The following is a 24,537-nucleotide window of genomic DNA, read 5'->3' on the forward strand; positions in this document are numbered from 1 at the left end:
ACCGGATCGTGCGCAACATGGTCAGCAAAAGCGATAGCAGTCCCCGGGAACAAGTGTCGGTACTCATTAGAAAAATTTGTGACAAGGAGTGCAGCCCGGCCATTGTGAAACGACAATAAACTTCGGGGAGCGCAAATGCCATGAGCAAGCAGGAGTGTATGGTTCGCCTCCGCTACAGCATCACCGGTACGGAAATCGTCACAGGTAACTTCCACAAGAGCACTGCTTCGCGGTGGCAGCGAGGCGCTCTCAGCGGAAACACGAAGTGCGTTATTGCAAGGACTGCTACTATCTTGTTCGGTAGATTGTCCCATCGAAAACGTGACGAGTCTATTTCGCAGGTCGATAACTGCTCCGTACTCCCGCAGAAAGTCAATGCCGAGATAAGGTCACGGGAGCAGTCACTTAAAACAACGCAACTAACGACGAACGTACGTCCGTTAATCTGAATGCGAGCCGTGCACATCCCCTTTGGAGTAACTATATGACCGCCGGCGGTTCGAAGGCACACACCTGGCCAAGCAGTGAGCACCTTCCTCAAAACAGTCGCCATGCGACCACTCAAAATTGAATAATCGGCACCGGTGTCCACTAAAGCATTGACCGTGGTGCGACCGTCTAAAATAACCGGAATGTCCAGAGAAACGCTTTTTGCTTCCCTATGTGACGGTACCAGCAGCTCGCGGTCGGATCGAAGCGGCGACGACGGGAGGTCTTCAACGCAGCGACTACCAGAGGCCTCGCCCCCGAAGGTCGCTGTTTTCAGTTTTCCCGACCAGGGCTAGACGAGCGGCCTTGGTCCTCTCGCGAGGAACCGTGAGTGAACGAGGAGGAGCGCCTTGGCGAAGGGGAGCGGGGCTGACGCTGCGAACGAGATGAACGCTGCTCCGCCAGGTACTCCTCAATAACTCGGGGTCGTTGACCAAACCGGGGAGGAGGCGAGTCGATGCGGAAGCCGTGGAGACCGAGGCGTCGATACGGACAATCCCGGTAGAGATGTCCTGGCTCACCGCAGTGGAAGCAAAGCGGACGGCGGTCAGGCGTGCGCCAAATGTCGGCTTTGCGTCGGGGCAGCGGGCGATTGTCGAAGTTCTGCACTGGCTGCACCGAGGGCAGCGGGCGATTGTCGAAGCTCTGCACTGGCTGCACCGAGGGCAGCGGAACTGTAGGTGACGCGAGAATGGGCGGTGGTGAAGGCGGAGCCTGACTCTGCAGAACTTCCGCATATGTGGGACGATTGTCGGTCCCCGACAGCACTGGCGGGCTCGGAACTACAGGCGAAAGAGGGCTCTTGAGTGCCTGCCGCACCTCCTCCCGCACTATAGCAGAAACGGAAGATGGCGATTGCTGCAGAGGGCTCCAGAACTTGCTTAGTTCTTCGCGCACGACGCTGCGAATCAGTTCGCGCAATGCATCGGGATGCCGCTCTGAAGATGCAAATGATTCCGCGGTTGTGCGTGTATGAAAAGGTCTGTCATAAGCCACGGCACGTTGGTGTAGCACCTTTTCCATTGTGGTGGCCTCCGCAAGGAATCCGTTTACAGTCGAGGGTGGGTTTCGCACAAGGCCTGCGAACAACTGCTCTTTCAAACCCTGCATCAAGTGCCTGACCTTTTTGTCCTCGGACATGGCGGGATCGGCTCGCCTGAAGAGGCGCGTCATGTCCTCGACGTATGCTTGGACACTCTCATTCGGCCTTTGGATGCGAGAGTGAATGGCACGTTCTGCATGCTCGCGACGATCTGCGCTAGTGTAAGCCTCGAGCAGTTGACGACGGAATTCCCGCCAAGAAGTTAAAGCTTGCTCTCGGTTCTCGCACCAGATACGGGCGCCGTCCTCAAGGCTGAAGTAGACGTTCCTTAGTTTGGCAGCATCGTCCCACTGGTTGAATGCAGCGACACGTTCAAACTGAAGGAACCAGTCCTCCACATCCTCAAAGAGGTCCCCATGGAAAGTCTTCGGTACCCGAGGGGCCTGCAAGGTGTAGTTACAGGTCGGTGCGAGGCCCGTCACCTGCTGCGCAGGAGCACTAGATGTCATGGCGGCGGGTGCTGGCTGAAACTCCGGAGACAGTCCCTGGAGCCGTCGACTGGAGCGATGCACGGGGGTGTCCAATGGTACAGGGCTGGCGCGACGTCTTGTAGATGGAGATTCTTGCATAGGCGATCGTTTTTCCCAGCAGCTCCACCAGAATGTCACGTACACGGTGACTAAGGATACCAATGATAGCAGGGGGTAGCCCAGACACAAGAACACAGCAGCACAGACGCAAACGTGCAAGCGACACTTTGTCGTCCTCTTCAACTTCGTCCTCCTTTCACACCTCAGTCATGCGCCACCTGGCAACGCTAGGTGGCAATATATATATATATATATATATATATATATATATATATATATATATATATATATATATATATATATATATATTTATTTCTTTATTTATGTAAAATAATGCGCCTCTGTCCATGGACGTGCATGGTGAAACATGGGCAGTTTTCAAAGAACAGATGCAAAATATCCTGCGTCTTTTATACAATCCCAGCATTTAATGATATGGATGACAGCATAACGCTGCAGTGATTTACTGCTCCTATCACGGTAGGACTTTTCACCCATTTGTACTTGATAAGTGTCATAAGAAACGCTTTCGCACAGCTTCAAAAGATGCGATGTGAAAAAAGCATTACTAAGTATATTTTATTTAGTTACACCCGCCGCAAGGGTGCAGTGGTTATAACGATCGTTTGTTGTGCCCAAGGACACGAGATCGAATCCCAGCCGCGGAGGCCGCTTTTCGATGGAGGGCGCAAGGCGACCGTGTGCTGTTCGACGTCACTGCACATTTAAGAACTCAATGTGGGCGAAATTTTCAGTCGTCCGCTGCAGCGTCTCTCATAGCCACAGTCGCTTTTGGACGTTAAGCCCCATAACCGAAAGGAAATTATAATTCTAGGATAGCGTCCATTTTACGATGGCTTCATCGGCTTTGAAAACGCGCTTCATAGAGCTCACTGCAAGACTGTCCAGGTGCACATGGCGCCAAAATCGCTTTTTGTGTTCTTATATATTCTTTGCACAGCTGTTTTGGTAAAGCTGTAACGCTTACGCTGGCTGCTTTACGTATTCGCTTATGACACTCCTTGTGACGAATACCGTCGTCGTAACCTGGCGTTGCGTCACCAGTCGCCGAGCTTGTAGGAAAAATTCCTGATTAGTAGATTGTTCAGGCGTTTACATGTCATCGGACAGGAATTTCAACAACTCGATTACTAGGGCTAGGTAAAGATAGCCGTTTGCAGGTCCTGGCTCGTTCAGTTCGTGCTCGCGTCTCGTGCCGGCGATCTAGCGCCTGGTAATCTTCTTTAAACGCTTGTAGCGGGATGCGCTTCTGCAAGCACGATTGACGAGCGACACACAACGCCACATGGCAGAAAAGCAACACACACACAAACACACACACATATATATATTGTTACGGACGACAAGGAAGAAGAAGCGGGCAGTGACGCGGGCAGGAGCAGGAGACCCGAAGGAACCGATGGACACGAACACGCAACCCCCGCCCAAGCTGCCCGACGTGACCTCGAGCCATCGATCCCATGGACTCTGGTGACGGATGGTTGACAGCTCCAAGGGAGGCGGATCACCCACGCATCAGACATCGCACCGGCAAGCCGTTCTATTCTTCCTTCTTCCTCTTCTTCTTCAAGCATCCAGACACGCCCATCATCATGTCATAAAATCATTAACATCGCTAAACTTCCTCGTCCACGATCGGGACGACCGCTCGGTGGCCCCGGGTCATGTTACGGACGACAAGGAAGAAGAAGCGGGCAGTGGCGCGGGCAGGAGCACTCGCGCTAGACCCGCGAACATTCAGTAAACGTCATCTACCATCGTCATCGGTCATGTTCTGTCTCCTGTCTTCATCGGCTTGCCGCTTCGGAACATTATATATATATATATATATATATATATATATATATATATATATATATATATATATATATTTCCCGATCGCCATCAGCTCGCGCGCCAACCCGAAGAGGTAGACGAAGTGGAGCCGGAGCCTTGTTGGCACTGCCCTGTTGATTAGAACGCTACCCCCGTCACTTTGGTTTGCGGACGTTGCTTGGGGTCTTGGTGTTCCTATAAACACCTTACACTATATATATATATATATATATATATATAGATGCTAACAATTCGGCATCCAAAAATTGCTGCTCCAATTATTTGTGTTCACGAATGTATTGAGAAGCCAGTGGGCATCTGGTGGCCAATATTAGGACAGCTGACAAGGTTAGCTAGTTAGTTTGTGGAGTTTAACGTCTCAAAGCGACTCAGGCTATGAGAGATGCCGTAGTGGAGGACTCCGGAAATTTCGACCACCTGGGGTTCTTTAACGTGCACTGACATCGCACAGCACACGGGCACCTTGCTTTTCGTCTCCATTGAAAAGCGACCGCCGAAGCCGGGATTCGATGCCGCGCCCTTGGGAACAGTAGTCGAGCGCCAAAACCACTGCACCACCCCGGCGGGGCGATAGCTGACAAGTACGATTGGTTTGCCAATATAATAATAATAATAATAATAATAATAATAATAATAATAATAATAATAATAATAATAATAATAATAATAATAATAATAATAATAAAATAATAATAATAATAATAATAATAATAATAATAATACTTTATTCACTTAAATGAAACAATACAGGACGCGGACGCGCCAAAGCCGCAATTGGGCTTGTAGGGCGCCGTCCGGCAGCAGCAACAACCTCTGTTACCAAATCACAAAATTATTATTATTTTTTTTTGTGGGCGAAAACAGCATGAACTAGAGCTGCTCAAGCTCGGCAATAGCACCCTGTAACTGCCTGCGAGTGTTCAAGTTGAAAACGTCATCAGGCAGCTCATTGAATATACATGGAATATAATATGACCTCACAGACATACCAAAATGAGTTCGCACTGTAGGCAAGAAATATCTAGGAATGTTCCGTAGTCGAATAGGTTTAACATTAGGTAACCTAAATTCGCAGTTCCAGAAATATCTAAGTACAGTAGAACAGCCAGTCAATTTAAATGGCTATATTCATCAATTCGAGACTAGAATAACAACATCCTATGTATGCCGGTTTTTTTTTTTCAATGGCTTAATATACGGCCTAAGTCTGTTTTGAACCAGCTATGCATTGGCTCGCGTAGCACTTGAATGAAAATTTAATATAAGTACGAAGTTTAGGCCACACTTCCCAGCGGGTGTTACTCCAATGCTGTTGTGCTGTTTGGGTGTATTTTATCGCTTTCGGGTGTGTCAGTCAAAATGCGTAGATCATCAGCCAACTTGTACCCACTCAGCAATTGCACCCACTACCACGAGTCCACACAGATATCACGGCGCATGCTGTCACACCCCACATTGTACACTCAGCTACCTCCTATCAAACTAGCACATATCATAATGTTCTGCTTAGGGCGCCGCTACCACAACCGGAATGACAAAGTTGATCTTTGGTACCATGGGATGCTTACACATCAAGAGTTGTAAGACCTTTTCCTAAAAATCGCACCGTCAAATCCAGCAAACGACTACAGATATTATAGCGCATATGTGTACCCTAGTGTTACCAGAAAGGCCACCTGTTTAGAATTGCATCACAAAAGTGCGACTGCAGCGCCGCAGAAAAGGTTGATTACCACCGTACTTCCGATCGCGGGGGCACTTTCTCTATTTGATGTGCGGCACTGCCAGAAGTATTGTGTGAGTAGAATTATTGTTCGCCTACGAAACCTACTTGCCTTATTGGTCCTATATTTTTTCAAATTACCTTTTCTACAAATCTTAAGTATAATCAGCGCATCTATTAGAAGAATACAGAAGTGCGTGCGCATAGGCCAAAGTCGATTTCACATAATTTTTTCTTCTTCATTATTCGCATTTTCAAAACACCTCTGCTTCAATTTATTGTCATATTCCTCCTTAGTAGGGTTTCACCGCACCAGCTCGAGAGTACATCTGAAGGAACCGTTGTGAAGAAACGCAATCTTCCTCTCATGACGCCAAAAATTAATTTATGCGGGTTTCACATCGCGTTTGCTGTACCAATGCTGCAATCGTAATACAGATGTGGCAAAAAACGTCATTGCTGCGAACATTTTCATTTTCTTGATTTCTGACTTTTCCGTGCCTTTCGAGATGAAGCCCGCAGGCTTCTTTGCGATTCTGCTACTGCTTGCTGTTTTCTCTCTAAAGTACGCGTGACCTCAAATCACACCTCAAGGAGCTATATACATACATATACATATTTGCGTGATTCCTGACTTTTCTGTGCCTTCGGAGATGAAGCATGCTTGTTTCTTGGCAATTCTCCTACTGCTTTCTGTTTCCCATGTAAAGTAAGTGTCACCTCATAACCACACATCACGGACCTTAATCTATATTTTATATTTTATATGCTCTAGAGTGACTATGGACACGAGCAGTCCACCTACCACTTATCTTCTCTTGCATCTGGGAGTCTCTACCTAGAATAGTATATCGGAGCAATAGCCGCAGTGGTTGTTCGCTAATTATAATACAGCATTGTATCAAATAGCGAATTTTCCATCTCACGCGGAGCACAACTAGATTGGATATTATAGTGGAGGACTCCAATACTTCGGCCACCCGAGGTCTGCTAACATGCACTGATATCACACCGCATGCACACGCAATGCCTTTCGCATTCATTGAAGTGCCATCATTGCGGCTGGGGTTTAAGCTACCTACGCCGGCTAGGCATTGATTGTCTAGCCAACACCCTTTGCGGCAGGGCCGTTCCAATTTTAATGAATTGGTACTATGAATACGTTTCTCACTACCACTGTAGCACCTTGTGATTCTGTGGTCCTTTGTATATTATTTTCACAACATTCGCCGGTCTGCTTGCGGGATGTCTAAGTTGCTCTTCTGTGTCATTCTAGCATGTTGAATACAGCAAATAATCGCTATTTTCGAGAAATGTATCTGGGAATGCAGCTTTCACCCCGCCGGGGTGGCGCAGTGGTTACGGCGCTCGAATACTGTTCCCAAGGACGCGGGATCCAATCCAGGCCTCGGCGGCCGCTTTTCGTTGGAGGCGAAAAGCAAGGCACCCGTGTTTTATGCGATGTGAGTGAACGTTAAAGAACCCCAGGTGGTCGAAATTTCTGGAGTCCTCCACTATGGCATCTCTCATAGCCTGAGTCGCTTTGGAACGTTAAACCCCACAAAACAACATGTAAATGCAGCTTTTGCTGTCTTTTAGTTCGCTGCATGCACCCGAAGGTTATTATCTTCACTTTCTCAGTGTTTGTGGTGTGACTTGCACACCAGAAAGCACGAATAGAAGCGGCTATTGTATAGACCAAAAGCGCTCGTTCAGTTTACCTATGTTGGCTTATATTGGTCATGCTATGCTAATATCATGGAACCACACTGCTGTTTTTCACAGTACAACCCGACGAACACAGCAAGGAGCTCCAATAATTGAGTCCTCGCTGTTACGCTGATAGCGTTTTTACCTGTTAGTGTGGCCCATCCAATGTAGTGTGCAACGTCTTAGCGCGCAGCACAGCAGGCTACGTTTCCTTAAAAGTGCAAGGCAGCATGTTTTGCTGTTAGATGTTAAATAGATAGTGGACACCAAATATTCGTATTTCAACCAGAGCTCAAAACCACGGTGCTCCTTTCAAAGAGTGAGCTGTTGCCTATATCTACCAACTGCAAGATGGTGCCGATTTTGTGGCCATTTTCTGAGCACGTGCTTCACCGAGCAACACTTGTTTGCAGCTGAACGAGCTGAGATGAACATCCCAGCACTGTTTCTAATCTTGGGTGTTCGATAGCAGCTCGGCCTCCCTGGTTGAGCCCCGAGGATGTTAGGTGCTCCTGAATCCTCGAACATTCTCTTCTGAGGCTGCAGAGATCTCTCGAACTCTCGACGCATGCTTGTAGTTGCCGCTCGATATGAATTCCACAAATGATCGGTTCTAAACTTAGGCCCTGAAAAACAAGAACGTGTTTTTTTCCCAATTCTTTAGTGTTCAGAAACCGACAGATTAACAGTGGGCCACGTGCACCCTTGAGATTGTCGCCCCGCTTGATAAAACGGTTTTCTGGTGATATAATTCTTATTACCGTAAAGAAATCAAGGCCTCATTTTCTTGATTAAGGAAAAATGGTGTTTTTGCCGTGATTATACGCCATTGTCTGAAATATTTCCTTAGTACTTTCAAGGCCGCCTAATTATTGGAATGAACCCTTTAGTCTTTCCACTATTATCAGGTATCTGACTGGAATGGCCATTCTAATATTTCATCCTGGGCTTCGATAACGACTTCAAGGACCTGAACAGTGCTTTCAACTCATATCAGGCCTTATTACTACAGAAAGGTATGAACTGAAGTTGATCCTGGGCTTGGTATATCGACTTAGAGGACTTCAACAGTAATTTCAACTGATATCAGGGTTTATTACTACGGAAAGGTATGAACTGAAGCGGCACCCCAACCCCTAGAAGATGTGAAGCAGTCCTAAGGGAAAGGCACCCTATAGCTTATTGCATACAAAATCTACATCAGCGTCTCATCCCTAGGGATTCTTTACGGAGAACCTATCTCACAAGGCGGCACAGTTTTGGCTCCTGTGAGCATGCACACCATCCAGTGCTGCTCATTCCGATCAGGTGTCCTTCGAGACTCTCTCGTGGCACATGGTTGTTCTCAGAGTGACTGACAGTTAGCGGTTATTCGAAATACTATTATCAAATCGCGATGCTTCGCTGAGGACAGTTTGGGTTCATATATTCTGTTGAACTGACTTCAACCAGGAACAAGCATTGTGACTCATGCTGGAGGTGAGCGGTATTCTTCTGTAATCAATAATCTCGTACGAGGCATTACAAAATGTCGCGTTGCTAAGTGCTTCATGTCCGCGCTACGTTTAGTTGGAATTTTCGTGCCTGATTATCATTTAGTAGACGTCAAAAATCAATGGTTTTATTTTCTCGATCAGGGATTACAGCGCGTTGACTTTGGCGCGTATTTAGGCGCACTGCATTCTTTTTAATGTGTCAGCGTACCTGACAAAGCAGTTACTGTACATGCCGAAAAGAGCGCTTAGTTACGAGTGGACAAACTTGTAGCGACTTGGCGCACTAGTAAACATTCTGTAGTCGATGAAGATCTCGGTTTCAGTCGCAACTAGCGAAGCTCAAAAGGGACGAAAGGATGACCTATAACTAAGCTAAGAATGACAGAATATAATCGCGGAGACTGCTGCTCATAATTGCGATAACACAGAACCAACGAAACAATGTCACGTGCCTGCCGCAAATGTAAAAAAGAAGGCAGGCTTGCAAGAGGTTTCGACTATTGTATTTAATTGGACTTTATGCTTCATACAGCACGGTTTTACAGTAGGACGTTTTAATGCGAAAGCATTACTCCACTATGTTTACAGATTTCTTTTCGCAGAAAGTGTACGCAAAATCATATCCGGAGGAGTTGTGAGTGATTAAAAACTAAAAGCGTAGATAACTCCACTTGTAAGACTCCACCGACACTTGGATCACTGTTTCCAGCATGCACAGCACATAATGAGCATGACTGCTCACAATTTTCTTGCATCTGTCTCAGTAAAAATAATTCCCCATGAATTGCGTCTAAAAAGATTGCACGGGAGTTCTGTGGCATACATTGAACTATTGATTGCGTACCGGTATAGAAATCATCGCCTGATTACTAACAGGAATTCATACCTTAGCCAACATTTATCTTCTTTTCTTTTAAGTGCAGGGAGAGCTTGGTTCCGAACAAGACATCCAACGACCGGATCATGCGGCCAATGGGTAAGAAAATATTGTGTTACATTTTTATTTTTTATGTTTATTTTTATGCAATTTTATAACTATCATTGCTCTGCAGAGGTCTAAAATTCATAATTCTTGGGGCCGCATTGATAAAATTTCTCCTCACAAGGTCCAGGAGGCAGAAACAAGCAAACATAATAAATACTTGTAAACAAAAACAAAAATAAAACAAAAACAAAAATAAAATAACCCCCATATAAATCAATAAATCTCGTTCCCGGAGCTCATGTCTTCTCTTTCTTCCCGCAAAAATAAATCGGTGTCGGCTTCTTTCTAAGAGACGTTCGGTTTCCTATTCTGGATAGCTTCATGAACCGATTAAAGAAATGTATTTGTATCTTTAGTCATCAGTCGTCTATGTGACGTGCCTCAAAACAACTGACCATTGTCTAAAGAATTGAAAATATGAAATTTCCTTTTTTCGACGTGCTAAGAAATCTAAAATTATTTGTCTAAATTGATAGTTTGCAATACATTCATTTATTCAACTTGATTACAAACCCTACAGCCTTATTCGCCTTATTGTGCTCTATAACTTGTGGAAAACGCATATGTTGGATCACAACATGCAATCTGTTGAGCCAACAAGAACTCATTTTAGCTTAATGATCCCCAAATAAAGGATATTTAGGAGGAGAATGACTTTCACCCGGACTGCTTTCGGCTGCTGAAAAAGGTATTTTTCCTTGCTGCCATTTTAACTGAAATTTCGGGAATCAGAAATCGTACCTCTGTCTCTCGGATCCCCAGCCAAACATTTAAAGGTGTAATGACAGCTAATATTTCATCATAAATTGATTATTGCATTTTTCTCCACACACGTTATATCATAAACCCTCGAAATTTTAGCTCATGCGGTGTATCAGATATTTTTAAAATCAATTTTTACTATTGATGCCGAAAGAATCTTCCAGATCTGGTAGCCATTGGCAGCTGACGTCAGAACGAGATATTATCACAATGTCGTCTGCTTTTCGCTCTGTCGGCTGCACTGTTGTATGAACGCTGTGATGATGGTCACTGAGAGCTTCTTTTTTCTCCAGCAAAGTATTTTATTTCCATGTTCTTTTTTATTTGAAAAGCCTGCACTGTATTATGCGGCCATAGTGATCCTTGAACTTGTTGTGGGCTTCGTCTAGATATTTTCGAGTAGGCCGCAATCGATGGGCTCTTGTGACGCAACGAGCATTTCAAAATGGCGGTCGCTCTCGGTAAGAGCTTCTCGATTCCAATTTCTGTTGCGTTCTTTCTTAATATGCGCTGTGTGCTAGCTACTAAAGCTTTGTGAGTAGAATCACAGACGTGTATATTATTCACAGAAGTAAAAAAACGGCAATACATCGAACGACCATATCACCGCCCCAAGTACGCCGCGTCCGGGATCGTGAAACCGGCATCATAAATATCCTTGTCTGCCACGAGATTGATGGCTAAAATGAATAAATTAATACGGTCCACATCTGGAGTCGAACACTATCCCAGACACTTTGACCAAATGCATCACACATCATATTTCTCTTTGTCTGCACTGAGTATGACACTAGCGATGACAATGACCTTTCAGTTAGTGATAATGACAATGATGGAATTAGCAATAACAATGACGGTGTGTTTATTTGATAATAGTAATGAGTGCAAACGTGATGCACCGGGTGCAGCAGTATGTCTGCGGCTTTCGAAGATTCAACAATTCTGTCCGAATTTCTTCAAAGCCATTCAGATAAATTTGCAGATCGATCATAGTAGCCGTTTATTGAGTACATACTTGGTTCTATCCTAAACTATAAAGACAAAACCATGCATTTGATATGTTCACGTAAATATTGTAGCAAAGAAAACGGCACATGGGGACAGGATTAACGATGATTTTATGTCTGACCTAGCGCGAGGGCTCTTCTCTCGCCACTACCAATCTTCTTCCCAACACTTCCCGGGGACACTCAGCGATCGTCCCGATCGGTATGTTGAAGTTGATTGTGACATGACGGTGAGGATGTTCAAGACAAGATAGAGGATAACGATGCGCTTGCCACCACGATCACGTTTGGGTGATCCGCCTCCCCTGGAGCTGTTCAACCATCCGCCACCAGAGTCCATGGGATCGATGGCTCGAGGATGCGACGGGCGGCTTGGCGGGGGTTGCGTGTGCATGTCCGGTTCCATTGGGTCCTTCGGGTCTTTCGGGTCCTTCGTTTTGGTTCTGGTTGGTCTGTCTGTTCTCCTTGGCGGTGTATGTTGGTCCGGTATGGACAGAAAGGGCTAGGGCGAAGCTGCTCAGCGATGTCCCAGGGCCCTCGGTCGATGGTCCCGGCTTACAGATGGCGTTGGTGCTCCAAGGTGAGGATGGGGATGACGCACGCCGCAGCTCCAATCAAATGTTACGTGGTGACAAGCAAAGAGAACGGCCCAACATGGCGACAGTATGAACGATGATTTAATGGCTGGCATAGCGCGAGGGCTCCTCTCGCGCCACTGCCAATCTTCTTCGTAACAGTATCAAGGATGCTCACGTGAACGTACCTTTAGAATAACAGAATACTGAGAGCGTTAGGTGAGAGCAAACCATGTGCACCAGCAACGTTCAGGCTTTAGCATTTCTGCAGTGTAGATTCCATGGTGCTCTCGGAAATGTTTTGCAGGAAGCACAGAGTAATATATTGGAAAGATGTATAGTGACACGACTTATTCAATGTTTCTGCTTTTCAAACAGTTTCTAACTGTTGGCAGTCCCTTAAAGCGTGCTTCATATGCAACTCCCCTAAAACACTGCCTTTGGTTTGTAAATCCCTACCTAGCAGTGAGTTTTTGCATTGAAATGTGCTTGGCCTTCTTTACTGAATGGGAAATCACCATACCTTCCAAGGTGGTTCTTGGACGAACGCTGAGCACAATGCATCAGAACTTAATACATATGTCTCACCAGTGACCACAATGATTTGAACACTGAAAAGAGGGACCCAATAATGCTTAAACGGTTGCTATTCTGCCGGTTAAGCTGTAAATTTGTTGTGGCTAGTGAGAAATTATCGAGTGCATGAAGTTTTGTGTTACACAAGCAAACGATCGAGTCACTGTAAATCAGATCACCTTCAAAGCCACATTAAAGCAAGGTCCTTGCTAACAACTGAAATCAACCCACATAACTCCTCGTGAAAGCATTTTATTGAAATATTTTCACCCTTTCCGGTACTGATGGCAGTTGCTACCCATGGTCTTGTTTACCTATTCAATACGCCAGCATTGACCAGCCAGATGAGATAAGGGGCTGCTTCTCCCTTGCATGACTAAATCCAACCTTGACTGATTATCCGTATCTTAGCTTCGATGAATTGTGAATAAATTGGCAGTGTCATAGATGTAATTTGAATGAAAGCGCGAAGTCCTACTTGTCTTGTATATTCATAGGAAGATATCTTGCACACTGCAGAAAAGTGTGTTTTAGTGCATTTTTCGCACTATTTATCTTTGAGGTAACAGTCAATATATCCGCAGTAATCCGACCTTATACAGACTAGCCCAAAAAGGCCTTAATCTGATTTGTATGGCAAACTTAATTACGTGTTGTATGCGCAGGGTGAACCTCAGAAGCAACACTTCTTATACCTGTGAAGCATAAACTACTTAAGTAGCAGCATCGAAAGCGATGTCACAATGCTTCCAAGATGCTTCAAAAATATACGAAAAAGTTTACTTTGTTTCTATGGAAGTTTTAGGTGTCCTCAAAAGCAGACCATTGGAACGAATCGCATGAATAGGAAGCTTGTGTGAATGTGTTGTAACATTGGTTGCATTATTCCAAAGTTGCCTCTTACTTGTTTATAAAAGCGCAGCTCGTTGGCTTTTCATGCAATATTTAATTACTCGGTGTGAGCGTAAAATAGATCTGCTCAAACCTCACCATAACTTTAAATTTCTTCATAATTGAACATTCTGCTAGGAACCTGGGCTTTCTTTATATCGTCCTTCAATCTCCTTTAGAAACCATAAAGATTAACTGTTCTTGCTTAATAATTGGTCTATTTTCGTGTTCTTACCTGAAAAGTGTTCTGCAAAAATTGGTTGACTCAATGTAGAGATTTTTTCTGCTTTGGTGCAGTGCGACCCTCGGAGTTCTGAACCTACATGCCCACCGCTATGTGGGTGCTATCAAGATGTAAACAGCAAGTACTATGGAAGGTGCTTCCAAGTGTTGGGTCCATATCATAAAAAAGTAGAGCCTAAGTACTTTGGGCCTGCAACATCCGGACTTCGTTTTGGACAGAGACATTGAAGTGTTACTGCTGAAGTTTCTCATGAAGCATAACTGCTATTCAAACCTTGTATACTTCTTTCTGTATGTCAGTGGTTTCAAGGTGCTTCACTCTCTGACGGTTGGGATATTTGTTTTTTTTTGAATAAAATATCTTTTCAGTAAATCAAAATAAATTTTACCTCTAAAAGACGACAAATACATGCTAGCGGCTAAATAAAATCCAAATCTCGTTTAAAACGCAAAAAAACGTTCCTCAGATTGAATACTTATGGTGTTACATTAATTGAAATGACCCATTAGTCGCTAGTAGTACGAAAAAATAGAATTGTTTTCTATTTACTGCTTCTTGAAGCGTCATAGCGGCTGAGGTGGCAGTTGTTCCACTCCCCTTTCAGATGATTATTTATTTATTTACATTTTACAAGCATCCAAACCACATTCCCAGGACATGTGTTTAATTTCAGATTACATAATGGAATGCTTTTGAATCTAAGCAGCCGTAAAACCGGGGGTGATCACAGCCAGGAAGCAGCATCGTATGCTATGGTGCGGCAACGATAATACAATGCAATTAATTTGCACTGAAGTCATCTAGCGCTTTCCGTGAACGTGTGTTACATTTTGCTGCTGCTGCTGCTGCTGCTGCTGCTGCTGCTGCTGCTGCTGCCGCCGCCGCCGCCGCCGCCGCCGCCGCCGCCGCTGCCGCCGCCGCTGCCGCCGCCGCTGCCGCCGATGCTGTCGCCGATGCTGCCGCCGATGCTGCCGCCGCTGCCGCTGGCACCGCGCGCGGGCGGCGGCGTCGGCTGCCTCATTCCCTTGGAGTCCTTGGTGACCTGGAGCCCAAACGAGAGATCGGTACGCGGAATTCGAATCTCGACCACAGTTTTGGTATATGCGGTCAGCTAGGGGAGCAGTCCAACCTTGCCGGACGTTCCGACAAGCCCCTCGCGAGTCGGTTATGATGTATTTGGAGGAGGAGTCAGAGGCTGCGAGGGCGATGGCCACCTCTTCTTCGTGGGTTGGTGACTGGGTCTTGAACGTAAGGCTATCTACTGTTTTGCCCTTGTGGATGACCGCGGCTGTGTACCAACCCCTAGGGTTAGGGCCGGAGAAGTCCACATAGAAAACTCTTGGTTTGCTTCTATAATGGCGGTCTAAGGCTTCCGCCCGCGCCAGGCGCCGACCATTATGGTCCTCTTTAGACATGTCGGTGGGGAGAGGCCGCACATGAAGGGCGCGTCTCCATTTTTCGGGAATGCGACATCTCTCCTCAGTGAGTTGGGTGTGTTGGATGTGAAGTCGGGCAAGAAGACGGCGACCCGACTCTATCTTTGTTAGACGTGTGTATACTGATTGGTGAGGTGGGCCTCCCGAAGCTCCTTGAAAGTATTCACCACACCCAGCGCCATGAGACGGCTGGTAGAGGTGGAGACCGGGAGGTAAAGTGCTCGTTTCATGATTTTGCGGAGGATAACTTCGAGAGTATCCTCCTCTTGTTTCCGCAGGTGAATGTAGGGAGTCGAATACAAGATTCGACTGGTCAAGAATGCGTTCGCCAGCCGCAAGGCGTCCTTGCATCGTAGCCCACAGCGCTTGTTGGAAACCTAGCGGATCATGCGGCCCGCCTGGTTCGCCACCTGCCGGAGCTTATACCAAAATTGTATTCGAGATTCGGATCCCGCGTACCGATTTCTCGTTTGGGCTCCAGGTCACCAAGGCCTCCAAGGGAATGAAGCAGCCGATGCTCCGGGCACTTCCCACGGGACCCGACGCGGTTTAGGATTTTGATTTCAGCCCAGTTTACAAATTTAAAGAAATATCTGAATATTACAGATCCACGCACCAAACTATTCCCCCCCCGTGCAAAGGGCTGGGGAAGGCTAACGAGCGGGTGCTCCTGCGCCTGCTCACCAATACAATGTTGTGCCCGGCTAATCTAAAATATTTTGATCCGCAATTCGACGAGCTGTGCTCGCGCTGTGGGGAGGTGTGTGACACCTACCACATGGTGTGGGCCTGCCAGAAAACCCCATTTTTGCCCCCTATCCCAAACCCCACCCGAGAAAACTGAGAGGTGACCCTGTCCGGCTGCTGCACCCTAGAGGCCCAAAGGGTCTTAATGCAGCGCGCCCGGGCTGCGGCAAACGCCAATGGAGTGCCTGTCTAGGTATCCCACCTAGTGTATATACCTATATGTAATATAATTGTTTTCATCACCACCTGGCGCCGCTGCCCCGCTGACGCCGCCGCTGCTGCCGCCGCTGGCGCTGCTGCCGCTGCTGCCGCTGCTGCCGCTGCTGCCGCTGCCGCCGCTGCCGCCGATGCCGGTGCTGCCGGCGCTGCCGCTGCTGCCGCTGCTTCAGCTGCTACTGCTACTGCTACTGCTGCTGCTGCTGCCGCTGCTCCGCTGCCTCAGCTGCCACCGCCGCTGCCACTTCAACTGCCATTGCTGCTGCTGCTACTACTGCAGCTCTTGTTGTTGTACATGCTGATTGGTGCTTGTTGCTGCTTCGTTTTGTATGTGAAGAAAGAACACTGAAGTGTGATGCTAGATTTAAACTGGAGAGAAAATTCACCGCAGCTAGCCTCAGTTTTCAAGCAGCCAAAAGCCCTATCTTTAATTTCAATTGTGCACTACAGTTTGCATTGCCCATAATCTAACTGGACCATCAATTCGGTATAACACTTCCTTAACATCTTACAATCAAAAAGGACAGCGCGTTGCGTAAGTTCTCATTTTATATGAATGTTGAGGAACTTCTCAGCTTTAGACAGCAGGGAATTCGAGCTGTCACTGTGGTTTCTTAGCCGAATCGCATGCCAAAATATAAATTGAGAAATATGTGCAGCGAATTATGGCTTATATTCTGCTTAAAATGGAAGCGGCTCATGACCTTAATTATAGCATATCTAATTTTAAACTGGCAGATAAGATGTGCACCACACGTACTTCGGACTGCGAATTTCAGGTTACCCTTGGCATTTTTAAAACGAAATAAAGCGTACCATAATGATTATAAATTTTCGCCAACTAGCTTGCACTTTTGCGTCAGTAATGCTTTTTCTTCTGGTTTCCGAATGAAAATATGCATCAAAGTTAGAAATTTAGGTTGATGTTCTGCACATCTGTTCTACATTGAACTTATATGTCAACCTTACCATGTTACAATGTCAAAATAAATGTCAGGTTGGTTGGTTAACAGGAAGGGAAAGGCGCAGTATCTGTCACACTTGCTCGATGGACACCTGAACCGCGCCGTAAGGGAAGGGAGCAAGGCTGGAGCGAAAGTAGAAAGAGAGAAAGGGGAGCCGTAGTGGAGGGCTGCAGAGTAATTTCGACCACCTGAGGATCTTTAACGTGCGCTGACATCGCACAGCACACGGGCGCCACTTCGTTTCGCCTCCATCGAAACGCAGCCGCCGAGGTCGGGTTCGAACCCGGGAACTCCGACTATTCACTCCCACCATCCTCCCTTCCCTTACGGTGCGGTTCAGGTGTCCACAGAAGAAGTGTGACAGATACTGCGCCTTTCCCTTCCTGTGAACCAACCAACCTGACATTTATTTTCACGTTGTAACATGACAAGGTTGACACATAAGTTCAATGTAGAACAGATGTGCAGAACATCAACCTAATTTCTAACTTTGATGCATCAAGCTTCAGTTTTTGCGTTTTTTTAAGGCGCGTAGGAATTGTATAAAGGAAGGGCGTGCGTACAACGTGGCAGTGGCGGAACTCTAAAAATGCGAAGGCACTTAGACCCTTTAAGAGTGATAAGGCGAAAGCCTTTGGGGTGATTTACTGTAGTGTTTATTTGCCGGAACCACACCGATCCACGCCGATCTACAGCGCTTCTTTCGTCATTCCTGGTGAGGAGCTCCATTCGGCGGTTATGGCGCGTGCTCGTTGCCGCGATTCGACTTATAGCTGGTGGCAGATGGTGTGTGCCAGGCGCTCTCCTGGGGACTGTGTTGAAGACGCGTCGTTGAGCCCCTTGGTTGCCAAAGACAGAAGGAACGATAGACAAGAACAAGACGAGACATGTTTCTTACGTGCCCGCCTGGACGTAGTCTGTTAACTTTCTCAGCTGGTAATCAGAGGTGTAGGAGTCCAATTAAATGTGGAGAATGATTTTTTTTACTTAATGGTCATGCAGAATTACTTTGATATCCCGCGGAATCTCCCAGATACATCTCGCGAATGCACATATTCTGCCAACACAGATGAGCTTATAAAGATTTTGTGTTGTTGTTGTGGCTGTAGGAAGGAAAAGACTGGCTGACAAAACTTTATTCACAATAAGTGGAAGGAATAGGGAAAGTCAGCTAAGAAGGAAAAGAAAATTTACGGGCCTGCTACTGGCTCTGTAGCTGAGCCACCTCCGCTGCCTCGTGTCGACAGAAGAGAAAATAGAGAAGAAAGAAAAAAAAGAGGGAGAGAACGACCGGCGCCGCAACAACAGCCGTCGTCCACCACTGAAGCAGTGGCGGGTGCAATGACGACCTACAGGCTACAACCGATAAACTTTGGTGGCTTGCTAGCCCCCGCCGCAGGCGGCGTTGACCTGCCTTCCCATCCCCGTAGGGCTAGGAACTGCCACCTTTTCCTTCTAGACTTTTTGCCGTAAAATTCCGAGTGCGCTGGAGAATCTGCACTGAATATAATAATAAAAATAATTGGTTCACAATTAAGGAAAGCCGCAGTATCTGTCACACTTGTTTTTGTGGACGCCTCAACCGCGCCGTAAGGAAATGGAGGAAGGTGGAAGCGAAAGTGGAAAGAAAGAAAGAGGAGCCGGTAGTGGAGGGCTACGGAGAAATTTCGACCACCTGGGGATCTTTAATGTACGCTGTCGTCTCACAGCACACGACGCCTCTTCGTTTCGCCTCCATCGAAACGCAGCCTCCGCGGTGGGGTTCGAACCCGGGTACTCCGGCGCTGTAATCGGCCGTCTTACCGCTGCACCACAACGGCTTTTCTTTTTCTTTATTGCCTGACTTCAGCACAATACACAAAACCACTTACAGGGCACAACGAGCATTCATTAATACAACAATCATCCAGGTGGGTTGTGGCGTCGTCGTGCTAAAATTCTCTTAGGGTCACTAATGGCTCCAATCTTCCGAGCCACTCGGGAGCTTCAGGAGCGTTTCTGAATTTCAATATATCTATTCATGGCTTCTCGAAAATAGATCCGTGCTGGCCGTGCGTCAGGATCGCAATGGTATCCTGCCATTCTCGAGCGCCAAATACAGTGGAGGGCCATTAGCATAATAAGGTCAAATGGCACCCCATCCTCATTCTTTACTGGCAAGTACCTAATACCATGCGTCTAATGAAAATTCCTTTTTTAAAGTCCTTTGTAAAATATCCCAAAATTACACCCCTTCCCAACAATGCAGGAAAACGTGGTCTATAGTTTCCGGCTGTTTACAAATTAAGCAATGCGAACCCCAAGGTAAAAATAAATTCTTCGTGTCCAAGAACTTCTTTACTGGCAGTGTTTCAGTGTGTAACTTAAAGAAAAACGTTTTTGCATTTGACGGGAGTTCCCGGGATCGAATCCCGGCCTCGACGGCTGCGTTTCGATGGAGGCGAAACGGAGTGGCGTCCGTGTGCTGTGCGATGTCAGCGCACGTTAAAGATCCCCAGGCGGTCGAAATTACTCCGTAGCCCTCCACTACGGCCCCCCTTTCTCTCTATCCACTTTCACTCCCACCTTCATCCCTTCCCTTACAGAGCGGTTCAGGTGTCCACAGAGCAAGTGTGACAGATACTGCGCCTTTCCCTTCCTATGAACCAACCAACCAACCAACCATTTGACGGGACCTGCATCGCCTTCACCCGCTTAAGTACGTCGCGTCCTGGTCCTCCACTGTATAAGGCCCTGTACATTGGTATGGGTAGAACTACGTCGCACAAATCCTTGTACAGCTTCTTCCTGCTTACACAAGATAAATTTTCATAAGAAAATCGAACAGACAGGAATCGCACACTAGCGACAACTTCTCTAAAATAACCAAAAATGCGTCCCGATACACTTTCGGTCGAGACAACAAAGTCCGGCAGTGCATTTCCGAGCCTTAATTGGCACAGAGTACGCAAAAATGGATCTTTTACATCGCGAACCAAAAAAAATCTGCTGACAATCTGTCGTAGAAACAAATGCCCCAAACCCAGTCCACCGTCCTTCACCCGCTCAACAAACTTGTACGGCTACATCGTTCCCATTCTGCTGCCCACACAAAAATGGCAAATATCCGATGCAGTCTCTGTGCGTTCATCCTTGCACAATGCAACACTTGCATCACGTACCACAGCTTCGACATAAAAAACATATTGCACACTGTGGCCCTTGCGAAAACTGACAATTGTTGCCCTTTCCACCCCTCCACCTTTTCCCGCATGGCTTGAGTCTGTGCTCTCCAGTACGATTCGCTATCGCGATAACTATCTAGTGGGACTCCCAGGTACTTTACTGGTGTTGTCACCCAGGACATGTTTGCGAACTTCTCGGGCGCCGTTGGCCATTCTCCGTGCCAAAGCCCCAGGGACTTTGACCAATTTACTTTACTGCCGGAAACCTTTGTGAATTCTTTTACAGACAACACGGCCTCGATTACCCCTTCGCGATTCACTGCGAATACAGCCACATCCTCCGCATATGCCAGCAGCTTAACCTCTGCAGCTTGCAATTGGAAGCCACGAATTTTGTCGTTTTCTATGATATTTAAACACAGTGTCTCGATGTAAATGCAGAATAGCAGAGGGCTGAGGAGACAACCTTGGCGCACCGATCGCTGCACGTTTATGGGGGCCCCCAAACTCTTATTTACAATCAATCTTGTCGTGCAGCTTCGGTACGCCATGGCCACTCCCTCGCGAATGACGGACCCTACATTCATATGGTCGAGTATGCAGAACAGGGTTTCATGTGAGACACAATCAAATGCTTTCTCCAGATCAAACTGAAGGATGGCTACACGACTGTTTGTGTGATCACAACACTCAAGCACACTCCTCACTTTATGCACATTGGAAACAATGGATCTACCTTTGATCCCACACGTCTGGTGTGGTCCAACTAACTGTTGAATTACTGACTGTAGTCTACGGGCTAGAATTTTAATAAATACTTTGTAGTCTACATTTGTGAGTGCGATGGGGCGATATGCTGTAACCATTTGTAACTTATCTGCTTCATTGTATTTAGGAATCAACACTGTGTGGGATTTGCCATAAGACGGGGGCAATACATTTACGTTGTAGGACTCGTTGTACACGGCTGTCAGTACCGGCACTATTTCATGTTTGTATGCTTTGTAGAACGCCGCGCTTAACCCGTCGGGGCCGGGAGATTTTCCTGGCAAGCTCGACCTCTGACGCGGTTATTGACAGCTCCAGCCTATCTTTCTGCTCATCATCTAATCGCGGTAAAGCGCCCAGAAACTTTCCTTTGAATGCGTTTTACTTCCACGTCTTGCTTTGTAAACAGCGTTCGATAATACCGGCGGGGCCAATTTGTACCGGGCAAATGCGAAATCATGAGCTTTGCCGCTGTACACGGTATGTCTCGCACCGCTTTTATAGCTCTTGCTTGCAATGTCGGGGCGTGTGCAGCACAATGTATATTTCATTTCCTTGGCGGGCGTTCGTTGCAGTGCTATATATAATAATAATCGCTTTACTGGAACAGAGAGGCGCTGTGTATCACACTTTCTCCTACAGTTACGAAAGAGCACTGAATAAGGTTACAAGGGAGCCTCAACTCACAGGCCGAGCCAACGTCTCGACGAGAGGGCTTGTGTTCATCTGGGCAAATGTGAGTTTTCATGTTACATCTTCTCTCCTGTCCCGTGGCTTTCCTTGGCGCGCGTACATTGAAGTGCTCTTTGAAGTATGGAATTGACGGTACCGCGTCACTCCTATCGCGTGGCGTTCTGATAGCGACATGACGTTTTAAGACGAGCCATAAGCGCCTTAAGCGGAGGTGGCGCGGACGAACTTTCTTGGTTTCGTTTCAAAAGCAACACTACTAGCCGCTGAGTCATTTCCCGGAGCTCTGGAAGGCCAAGCTGCGCATGCGCTAGGAGCGGGGGACGTCACACGGCACAGAGCTGGCACGCCGACGACTTCCGTATAATTCTGGCGGCACTTGCGGTTTGCACGTCTATACACGCCCATGGTCATTTTGATGTTTAATGACTTCTTGCTTTTAAATGGTTAACTAATTATTCCACATCCACTACATTTTTTATGCGGTGACATTTTTTAATCCTCTGGCTTATATAATGATTCCTTTATTCCTAATTTATTACTGAATAACAGAAGGCCTGGGTACATGTTTACGTCCACGTTCTGCGTCCATTTCCATCAGACACGAAATCGCGAACATATTCAACTAAGGCTTTCGCCTTAGTACATTATCGGCGACTATTGGCAGTCGGGATACACATTATAGAGTAATTTATTAAAACGGCCTATGCGTTTTTTGTCATGGGGTCCCCATGGTACTAGAGTCAATAAACACACGAAAAAAATCGGATCTGATATATTAGGAGATACTTGAAACAACCAAAAGCAAGTATATTTATTAAAACGGCCTATGCGTTTTTTGTCATGGGGTCCCCATGGTACTAGAGTCTATAAACACACGAAAAAAATCGGATCTGATATATTAGGAGATACTTGAAACAACCAAAAGCAAGTATATTTATTAAAACGGCCTATGCGTTTTTTGTCATGGGGTCCCCATGGTACTAGAGTCAATAAACACACGAAAAAAATCGGATCTGATATATTAGGAGATACTTGAAACAACCAAAAGCAAGTATATTTATTAAAACGGCCTATGCGTTTTTTGTCATGGGGTCCCCATGGTACTAGAGTCAATAAACACACGAAAAAAATCGGATCTGATACATTAAGAGATACTTGAAACAACCAAAAGCAAGTGATATTCAAATGTTGGTACAGAAACAAGAAAAGGAAAAATAGGCTGAAGTCACAGTACTGCAGTTTCATATAAAAAGAAAATATAATAATCGGAGGTATATAATAATATGGTATTGTATCTTAACAGTTAATAATGTTTTAATATATTACCAAATTATAATAATGGGTGTAGTGCAAAAGACCCACTTCGCTAATAAAGCTAAGCAAACCGACTCGTGTGAGACGCGATCTGAACTTACATTGTGAGTCTTCACTGCAAAAACGCATCTTTAGAGTTAAACCGAAATCAATTTACAGCACCATGTGAATATAACAGCTGCCAGAGTTACCTCTGCCACAAATCTGAACATGATCCTCACCCTTTGACAGTTAGCTCAAGCATCCTCAATATGTTGAGCGGCTTACGGAAAATTGATTGCAAAAATTGATCGTAGGTTACTATAAGTTTTCATGGGCCACTGAACAATTTGGTCAAAACCATCAGAAAATCGGCCTTGATAAATCGATAAAAGGCCGATATCTGAGTTTTAGGAGCTTGGCCAGCAGATGGTCACCTTCTATTCAACCTGGACCGTCAATAGAATTCACAAAAGTCCCGCTAAAAAAAAAATACCGACGATTACTTCCTAATGCGAAATTTGAGCGCAGCAAATAAGCTGTTTCACCTTTTCGATAGATTGAGGCAAAGAAATCGAGCCACACATGTATGCGCTATTACAGATTTTTTTTTTTTATTTTTCACACGTATTCCTTTAACAAAGACTCCACTAACAGTTCTTGACAGTCATGAAGGAAGCTTTGTGGTCGGAGAAATAGACTCATATATGTTCGACTTGGTACACTAATGCTTGATTCTCAAAGACTAGATCTATACAAGTGCCTCGCGAGGTTGTCACAGCCGTGGGACGCGTTACGAGCGAGAGGAACGGGATACGAAGAGGCGTCCGTGTGCTGTGCGATGTGAGCGAACGTTAAAGATCCCCAGGTGGTCGAAATTACTCCGTAGCCCTCCACTACGACTCCTCTTTCTCTCTTTCCACTTTCACTGTCGCCTTCCTTCCTTCCCTTACGGCTTGGTTGCGGTTGATTGATTGAATGTCCTTTATTGAATGGGAAGGCTCATGGCCATGGATGGGGATAAAGGGGAGTAGACATAATCTTCATTGTTTATTTAGGTCGTCACTCGAATCACATTGCTCTAATCAGGCCACTAAGCGAGCCATAGTTGGCAAATATCATCTGTGTGTTTGCATCAGTTTCTAGAAGGGAACGGTAGTTCAGGCGGTAGGGTTCGATCTCGGGGCGTCCAGTAGAAAAAGCAGGGCATTCCCAAAGTAAATGAGATATGCCGCCGCAGGTTAGAGTCGTACAGTGGGGGCACGCAATCATTTTCTCTTTATACTGACGCCAGCGGGCCATAATACG

At 46.2% G+C, this 24,537-nt stretch overlaps 2 protein-coding genes across 3 annotated transcripts in view; both read right to left on the bottom strand.

Moving 5' to 3' along the window:
* LOC146174045 (uncharacterized) overlaps positions 1–21,969 on the bottom strand; it is a 66,529-nt gene extending 44,560 nt beyond the window's left edge. Inside the window, exons 1-2 of the mRNA XM_084584254.1 lie at positions 21,931–21,969; positions 16,377–16,486 (exon numbers count right to left, since the gene is read on the bottom strand). Coding sequence (XP_084440380.1) covers positions 16,377–16,486; positions 21,931–21,969 — 149 coding nt within the window. The remainder of the gene's footprint in view (positions 1–16,376; positions 16,487–21,930) is intronic.
* The window catches only part of LOC146174041 (uncharacterized), a 264,164-nt gene that overhangs the window by 154,048 nt on the left and 85,579 nt on the right, over positions 1–24,537 (bottom strand). The window lies entirely within an intron of this gene.

The sequence above is a fragment of the Amblyomma maculatum genome, chromosome 11 (genome assembly GCF_055883805.1).
Source record: "Amblyomma maculatum isolate TAMU_Amacu chromosome 11, ASM5588380v1, whole genome shotgun sequence".
NCBI classification, from domain to species: Eukaryota; Metazoa; Arthropoda; class Arachnida; order Ixodida; family Ixodidae; genus Amblyomma; species Amblyomma maculatum.